This window comes from Daktulosphaira vitifoliae, unplaced genomic scaffold (assembly GCF_025091365.1).
Source record: "Daktulosphaira vitifoliae isolate Bord-2020 unplaced genomic scaffold, ASM2509136v1 Scaffold_163, whole genome shotgun sequence".
NCBI classification, from domain to species: domain Eukaryota; kingdom Metazoa; phylum Arthropoda; class Insecta; order Hemiptera; family Phylloxeridae; genus Daktulosphaira; species Daktulosphaira vitifoliae.
The window spans coordinates 16,495-25,892 of NW_026099731.1; the positions used below are offsets into that span (position 1 = coordinate 16,495).

The window sequence follows — 9,398 nt, forward strand, 5'->3', positions numbered from 1 at the left end:
AAAAAAAAAATTTGACCTCTGGACTTGTCTTCATGGTGAAAACGGCTACCGAATGCTATTTTTGTGTGAAAATTTTCGATTTTATAATTTACATTTTTTACTTTAAAGTGCTAAAACATTTTAAAAAATGTATGGATCGATACAATTTTTTCATGAGAAGTAGTATTTATATACATCTTTCATTGGATATACTGTTTTTTTAAATCGGACCATTTCCCTATATACGAAGGGGGTTCAAATCTAAAAAATGCATATAGAAACTAAAACTTTTTCAACTTAACTTTTGAAAGTGTTCCGGAAGGTCTGACACTTTTATATATATCTTAAATTGAAGCTTATGTAATATACTTTAATTTGAAAAAAAAAAATTTGACCTCTAGACTTGTCTTCGTGGTGAAAGTTGATGTCAACTTAGGGGCTTGTTTAATAGTTGAGGATCTTGGTCATTACCAAGAATCGGAAGCTACCCGACGTCTGCCCAAATATCGTCCCTATCTCCTTAAATGAGTTTTAATTGCCTGAAGGAGACACAGGCAATCGTGTACCTTAGTTACAGAGGATAGATTATTAAATAAAATTAGACTATTGTTTTATGTCAACGACAAAGTAAAGTTATATTTTAGATGTTCAGTAAATATAAGTTATATGTAATGTACAATACGTCTGACCTGAATCCTAGTACANTTTTAATTTTAATTTTATAAAATCTTGTAATGATAGTAATTTATTTAATATCAATATATATTTACAAAATTTGTAAATTAATTAGAAATTTGAATAAATCTCAAAAATTGATGCAATTCATCTAATTTTATGATACAAAAAGTATTTCCAAAACTAATTTAACTAATGGAAAATATGTATTTAGGTATGAGCAGAACTTGAAAAAGTATTTACAGTAGGGGAAGAATACTAAATTATTGAAAATTGCAATTAAAAATGATTTTTAGAGGGTATGTCTCGTTATTTAATAGCTGCACTTTATATGTTTATAAAGCATTTTATGTAAAAAAATATTCAATTTTCTCAATTAGCATATTACTTCTTGAACAAGCATTCTTATAGCGTTAGAGTTTTCATCTGTTCCACATAGTAACTCAGATAAAAGCCTGTAAGTTTTGTCTATATCACGTTCCTCAAGAATTACAAGTCCATCTTTATAAAATAGGCTTGGATGTGTCAATCTTTTAAACGTTCCCAGCTTAATGATTTCTTGATAATTATAAGGATTCACAAATTTTAATTTTAATTTGTTGCATTTTTCCTCCCTCAATTGCCAATCCATGGGATTAAAGTAGTGTTTATTATGAAGAACTTTTTCTTTAAATTTACTGTCATATACCAGTGTTTCTAAATATTTAATTGGATATACTACTTTTCCAGGTTGTACGTCACAATTGAAAAACTATAAACAATTATTTTTATTTAAATATGCCACAACAATTTTTAACACATTAATTAATTTCCTAACAACATGGTCACAAAAAAAAATGCTTAAAATAAAAAAAAAATTAGAGAAAATATTAATTAAAAATGAAAACGACCAACTTCAAAACATAGTTAATAAAAAATTATTTATAAATATTTTAACAATTATAAACATTTATAAATAAAAATAATTACATTATATTACAAAAATTATTGTTTTATGTAAATATTATAACTGTTATTATTATTAATTTATTAGAAAAGTATAAATCAGTACAATTAAAGTAAATTCTTTTCAAGACAGAAGGTAAGAAACCATATTTATAAGCATGAAATTAAATATTACTTATGGATAGATTTTAACTATGCCATAAAATAGATATTTCAAGGCCATTATACTCAATAAAGAAATTATATTGCAACAATTCTATAAAGAATGAAGTATCAATCTTCATAACAAATATGCGTTATAAAGGATAATCAGAATTTCAAACTTTTCCTGTGAAATTATTAAAAACATAAAATAGTGGTGCAAATAAAGAATTTTTATCATAACTTAATACTTTCAATTATGTTAAACTCGTATTTAAAAAAAAATGTCTGTGGGGGTATATTAGTGGTTTACTTTGGATAATAAAATAGAAACACTTGTTTTAGATTAAAATTTTTTTTTATAAATATTACAATTGAAAAAATTATTTTATATAATATATCATTTTTGGAAATACAGCTCTTTGAGTTTTAACAAAAATGAAGTTTTTTTTCTGATTTTCGTATCATATTATAAGTTTAATTGGAATATGGTAAGGTGATACCCATTATTTGTGATATCTCATCTTTTAGCTACAGCTCTTTGAATTGGAAAGAAAATTGAATTTTGTAAAATTATTATAGAGCGATATTGTTTATTGCTATAATAAATTGTAATATGTGATAAAAATTAAGATAAAACAAACGTATTTTAATGGACATAATCCACTTAATTATGTCCGTTGAATAGTTATGAGTAGTGAGTGGATTTATAAATTTTTAGATATTTTTATTAACTAAACAGCTCAACAGGAGTAAAAATTTTCGACAATTTTTAAATTACTGAGTAATATAGGTTGACAACGTGATATGTGGCTGAGGTAAATACAGTACCGTGTCAATATAACTGAATAATTTGCACTTAAAAACATATTTTGACACATATTTTATTAGTTTTTAAAGGAAAATTTTGCAGAATGTTAGGTGTTTTAAGCGTTTTTTTTTAATAAATCATGTTTTACATTGCAAAACCCTGTGGTTCAACATTTTGATATATTTTTTTTTTTTGAGAAATACATACTTTTTGTTATGACGGCAGAGCTACATCTAGGGAGACACAGGGTTCAAGTGCCCCGGGTGGCAGATTTAAGGGTGACACTGGAGAAAACATTATCCAGCTATCTAGCAATATAAATTATAGAGTTGAAGGCTTTTTATTTGCTTATTCAAATCGTTTTTGATTAGCAAAAAATAAGTCATTGGAAGCAGCAAAATTGAGTACCCCTGGTGGCACAATTTCTACATGCAGCTTTTAGTGACGCATCTTTTTTTTTTTGGAAATAATTATCTCTATTATTTCTTGAAATATTCAAATTGTTTATTAAAAAAGCCATTTCAATAGTTGACTATAAAAATATTTCTTTCTTTCTTCTTTTTAAGAGGAAGAAATGAACCCAAATTAAATCAACTAAGAAAAATCGAGTTATATGGTTTTGCCAATGATACAACGATATGCATCATATTTTAAAGTTATTAAAAAACTAAAAATCAGTTTATTATTTATGAGATATTATAAATTATTTTTTGTTATAAAAATACTTTTTATTTGTAACAATTATTTACATTTCCAATAATTATCGAGAAAATGTCTTTAACTTGAAACACTTAAAGTGACGCTATCAACCATTGGATTTTGGCCAATTTATGTGTATACATTTTGTGACATCATAATTTTTCAAATTATTTTTATTTTTATTACCATTGTTGCAATAATTCTTTGTTGTTATTTACAAGTTTTAAGATAATCAGTTTGTTTAACTTTATTACAGTCTAGGTACCGAGTGTTTTTTTAGTCAAAAACAATTTTTTTTTGTTCCAACAGTACAAAAAAAGTATTAATACAATAAAACTTCTGAAAAAAATTTAAATGAAGCATCATATCAATTGGTCAGTCCACTTTTTTAAAATCTATTTCCTTTGACCCTTAAATAAAGATTTCGTTTTTTAAATTTTCAGTTTTCTCGTAGCAATTCAAGGGGTAGATAGAATTAAAATTTGATAAATATGTCCATAATGCTACATGATGATTCAGATGTGTTTTCAAAAGCCTAGGTCAATCAGAAGATTAACATACTATTGGAAATATAACGGGTAGTAGTTTTGTGAAATCAAACAGTGTTATCTGTTTTAACTTCTTTTTATTTATTAAAGCTTAGGACAATAGTGTTGTAAAAAATATAAGAATAAAAAAAACAATTTTAATTTAAATTTCTAAAATATTTTGAAATGTATAAAATTTTTATGTTTTCTATTTGACGCTGTAAAACGTTTGTCTATACTCATTGCAGAAGGATAGAAGTAACACATTCTTCATGGTAGTGTTAGTCTTAACAGTGGTTCAAATAAGTTTTTAAAAAAGAATGAAACAAAAATATTAAGTGAATTAAAAATTATAGGATTTGTAAGAACATTCGTCATACAAGTGTCTCACACCTGCATATAACATGCTCTTAAATATGCAGTGTATATTTACACAAAAGTTTTATAAAAAATATACTTACGTTTGAAATGGGCGAAAGTAGTCTTGAACTTTTCTTTAACATAAATTATATTTTATTAAATAAACTAGAATAGTACAAAAAATTATGTAAATGTAATGAGATTGTAATAGAAGCTGAATTGCTGCTATACAATTGGAGTGCTGTTAGTAAGTTTTCTTGTCGTTAAAAACAGTTTCAAAGTATTTAATTTATTGTGGTAAATATTAGATGCGAGCACTTAAAACACGATACTCGTAAATTTATTAATGTGTACGAATTATAAACATACTTTATAAATTATATAATACGTATTTTTAGTTATTCAATTTGTCTTTAAGTATAATACTAAATTTATATTTACGGAAAATTTGACTAGTCCATTAGAAAATCTATTTGCTTATTACATTTTGATTAAAAAATGTAGTCATGATATATAAATGAAACAGAAATAGCTGACAACTCTTTTAAATAATTTTTTAGTAATTATATGAATAGAATTCTTTATGGTATTTTTTAATTTTATATATTTATTGAATTTTATATGGCAACATACATATGTAACTATCTAATAACATGAAACAAGATCTAATTAGGAAAATAACTGGTCAAAATCAATTTTTGAAAATGTACTTCAGAAGTTATTAACATTTTAAAATATAGATTGAAGGAAGAACGCGGCAGAGTAATGCGTAATAATAAAATAACATAACCCACACTTTATCTCCACTCAATATTTTAAAATAGTTACAATTTTGAAATAATAGGTCAAAAAATGTCATTGGCCTATCTTTTTCTTAATTTGATTATTTCATATTATATAAACTAGTCAAATATACAGATTGTTTTGAAAGTAAAGAAACAGGTAAATTGTTACAAACAATGAGAACAATAAATATCCGTTTCCTTAGATCTGTTTTATACTATACATTGCAATTTACCTTAGTTGTATCATTTTTGCTATCGCTTGCGACCACATAATATAGTATAATGTATAATAGAAAATAAAACATTACAAAAAATTTATGTGACACCATTGTTAAGTTTTTAATAATTTTAATTAAAATGTTTTTTCTTAACTACTCAGAAATTGTACGTGTAATGACGTTTGTATTAAATAAAAAAATTATTAGTATTGGATAATGCTAATAGAATAATGTTATATAAAATGTTTATATACACATGAAAATAATAACAAAACGACAGAAAAATATAAAAAAATGGTGGAACATATAGTTTTGTTATTTGTATTTTAATAATTTATCATTATACATGTACAAGTATAACATATGTATAAATATATGTACAATGTACATTGTACATGTATATATTTTTCAGTGGCGGCTCGTGCTAATAAAATTTAAAAAGACATTGAAAGGTTACAAATATATAAAAATCAAATTAATGGGCCGCAACGAAAAATTTGTAACTTTCATGGTGTTTTACAAAATTATAAGAAAAGGGTCGCCAACTTACTGGGCGAGACAGTGTATTATCGGACCACAGTAGGATTTAAAAAAAATTAACACCCCGGGATAAAATGCACTACGTCACCACATTTTACTAATAACATATTCATCACCCGATACAATATAACATAAAACCTATAAAAATATATATATAACATGACAGGTGGTATTGGAACACGCCTGCCATGTCGAGGGACCTAAATAAAAATAAGGGCACCTATACAAGAAAAAACTATAAAAAAAATACAAAAAAATTCGCCACACGTGCTTATGGCACGGCGCACAAAACAAAAAATAATAATCTGGCTCAAAACATTATATAATAAACGATACATTACCAGCCCCGAAGGGCTACAGAAAATGGAGGCAGGATTAGCCGACGCCAACCAACAAAGAATTTACATTATAAAAAAATAACGGACACTCACGAAAATATATATAAAAAATGGAAAAGTTGCAACGCACACAGCAAAAAAGACCGCTATGGACGAAAATTAGCGACGACCAGTTCCGATGATGGCTAATTTCCGACAACCCGTCCGACGTTTGACCCGGCGGTCTGTTGACGACAACACGGCTAGCCTTTGGAGTAGGGGTCAAAAAAAAACTTAATGCCCAGTGCCGGAAATTACTAAGAACAATTTTAATCATAAGGCGACAATGTATGCGGTGAGCAGTGCAAATGACGTTCAAGATAGGAAAGGAGCGGGGTGAATGTACACACAAATGCCGTCCATTAACCGATCTGAAGTAGTACACAGCTGACTATCTCGCACGCGCATAAACAAATCACAATACCTTATCATGATAATTTTACTGACAAACGCCGCCGCAGTCCGCATTCGGCTCAACACAAATATATATATATATACAAATAGACAAAAAAAATAACTAGATACTTTTGTCACGTTACAACATTTAATTGCAATTTTATTTTTTAGTAATCATTATATATATATTGTTTTTTTTTTATGGATAAATGAAGGATTTTAATGTTTTCTAATGTATTACCTTCTGATTTTTAAATTTGCAATTTTTTAGGAGATTTCTCCTTTTACGGTGAACGAGAAAAATTTTTTCTCAAATTTTTGAGGATAATGTTTTGACAAGATACGATTTGTGAACTTTTGATGTATCGTTGAAAGAAATCGGTTCGGTGAGAGCTGAGAAAAATAATGACAGACACAAAAAAAAAATAAATAGTAAAAAAAACACAGCATAGTAAAATTAATACCTTCTCAGCTTTGCATCGAAGCTAAAACACAATACACATATTATTATTTAAAAATTCGCAGTAGAAAATAGCAATGTAAACAATAATAATAACGATTATACAATTAGAACAACCGATAACGATAAGCAGTTAATTCTAAAAATAAATTATTAATATAGTAACATTCTGATATTTTACGGCATGGACGACGCTGCCGGTTGTCCAAACACTACTCGTGTTTACTTGCGTACCTGGTGAGGGAAACCACTTTAATGTTCGCACATGACAAATGTATTATAACTATTTTACTATTTAAAAATGTAGAATTAAAAATATACAATTAATTTTCTTCTTTATATGGTTAGAGTAGCAAATAATGCATTGATTTCCATCATAAAATATTTTATGATGGAAATCAATGCATTTTTTATTTTAGAAACAGGGGACTCGTGGTTGGTGTAAGCCACCAATAACTGTTCCTAAGACAATTTTAAAAATCTTAAGACACCAGATTACGATTAGACATAACCAGACTCATGGATCGTGTACCAAGACTGTAAGTAGTTTATACATATATATATATATTCGTGTAATAATTAGCGGTGGTTTCAGAATGTTAAAAATGATTACAGACAATAAGCTGTATGATTCAGCCCATGCCCTATAGAGGCTTTCGGTAGTAAAACGGAATAGACCCTATGACCGACCTAGACTCATTGTCGGACACCGGTAATACGAGGTGTGTATATGAAGTAGACGTATGGTATCCAGAAGAGCTGTATAACAAGCACAACAACTTTCCGTTTTTGCCTTGTAAAAACGTTCTGACGGGTTCCAAAGAGACCAAATTTTAATATCCAAACAGCGATACGTGGTACATTATGTTAACTTGAAACAGGCGTTCGCACATGGACTGCAGGTCGATAAAGTAAGTTCTTATGATAATCTTAAGCTATTAGAGATAATATTAATATTATTCACAGGTGCACCGTGTTTTGGAATATCAACAATGTGCTTCGTTGTTGTGTTTAAATACTTTTGACTTCCTTTTTTCAGCGTTTTTTGTCAAAAACGACGGATTTTGACAGTTTCATTAGACCATTGGGCATTTATTATTCAGATTCTGATACACTTTCATATTTATAATGTTGGATTAATGTATGTTACAAGTAGTTAAGTGATATTTAGTTAAACCTAAAAATAATGAAATCAAAAACTGAAATTTCTTACTTTCAAAATTAGGGATTTTCCGGTACCCCACTTAAAATTTAGGTCAATAAACTTTGTAAAAGTTTTAGTGTCATTGGATTGGATTAGATAGAATAGGTGTGTGGATGCCTAATTGTATGTTATATGTCTCAATTACAAAGCAGTAGATTGTTTGGGTCTACGACTAGTAAGCAAATCTTAAATATTAGTTACATAATTTTAATACTTAATTTTATAAAAAAATATTGTTCTATATAAGTTGTAAAGCTAATATTATTTATCTCTTGAACAGAGATGTCTTAAAGTATTTTTTTCACGTTGGCAAAATNGAGATGTCTTAAAGTATTTTTTTCACGTTGGCAAAATGATAAATTTTATAGATGATATTATTTATTGGAAATTATTTAGATTTAAATTTCAATTCCAATTATCGATTTTACAAATTTGCAATTTTAGTATCGATAAAATAAATTGATTAATGAATTTCCGATTTATATTTTAGACTTACGTGGTTACTTTTAAGAACAAATATTTTTTGTTTTGTTGTTATGAATTACTTGTATTAAAATTTTATTTTGGATGATATTTAATAATATTATATACTCTCTGTGAATAGGGGATAAGAATACTTCCACGGCTCCTTTGCCAGTCGCAAAAAGCGCTAATGAGGTTGCATTAGGTCGATAGCCGGCGTAAAATTTTTGTCAAAAAGTATGAGGAGTACTAAACAAAACTTAGGCGGATCTTGGATGTACGCGACCTTTTAAATAAAATCTTATGAGAAGGAAATATCTCAAATAAATGGAGTAATAGTATAATTGAGCCGATATTTAAAGGTAAAAGAGACATACAGAAGTGTGGACATTATAGAGACATAAAGCTTATGTGTCATAGTATGAAAATTTGGGAAAAAGTAATAGATAAGAGAATAAAAAATGAGACATCGGTATCTAAAAACAAGTTTGGATTTATGCCTGGTAAGTCAATAATGGAGCCTGACACGGCCTGTAATAGCGCACTATTCATTTAATGTGAATTAGCACATTATCCGGTCGTGATTATTAGCTGTCCATCGTCACACTCGTTAGTGTTGACGATAATATTATGTTTGTCTTGTCCGGCGGTCGGTAGATAGAATGAGTCAGGAGGATTTAGCACCGCGAGACTCATTGAAAACTATGTAAACTAGTTCACCTGTGACTGACATTCACTGCGCGTGCCGCCGACAGGGTGAATAGTGTGGGAGGAGTAACAGAAGTTTTTAGGATAAAAGTAGCAGTGCACCAAGATTCT

At 28.0% G+C, this 9,398-nt stretch overlaps 1 protein-coding gene and 1 long non-coding RNA gene across 4 annotated transcripts in view; one reads left to right on the plus strand and one right to left on the minus strand.

The window, feature by feature from the left end:
• Positions 1-5,362, minus strand: part of LOC126909171 (uncharacterized) — an 8,531-nt gene extending 3,169 nt beyond the window's left edge. The window contains exons 1-3 of one of the 2 annotated variants that reach the window (XM_050691593.1): positions 5,156-5,362; positions 4,239-4,271; positions 1,043-1,405 (exon numbers count right to left, since the gene is read on the minus strand). In XM_050691593.1, coding sequence (XP_050547550.1) covers positions 1,043-1,405; positions 4,239-4,271; positions 5,156-5,251 — 492 coding nt within the window. In that variant the 5' untranslated portion in view covers positions 5,252-5,362. Of the gene's footprint in view, positions 1-1,042; positions 1,406-4,238; positions 4,303-5,155 lie in introns of both variants that reach the window. The other variant, XM_050691594.1, reaches the window with a different exon arrangement.
• Positions 5,363-7,230: 1,868 nt separating this feature from the next.
• LOC126909172 (uncharacterized) lies at positions 7,231-8,233 on the plus strand. Of its 2 annotated transcripts, none has more exons than XR_007704952.1 (3): positions 7,231-7,824; positions 7,880-8,068; positions 8,139-8,233. It is a non-coding gene; the product is annotated as an uncharacterized LOC126909172 (long non-coding RNA). The 2 variants fall into 2 exon arrangements; XR_007704951.1 differs by having other exon boundaries at positions 7,231-7,452; positions 7,529-7,824; positions 7,880-8,143.
• Positions 8,234-9,398: the final 1,165 nt, after the last annotated feature.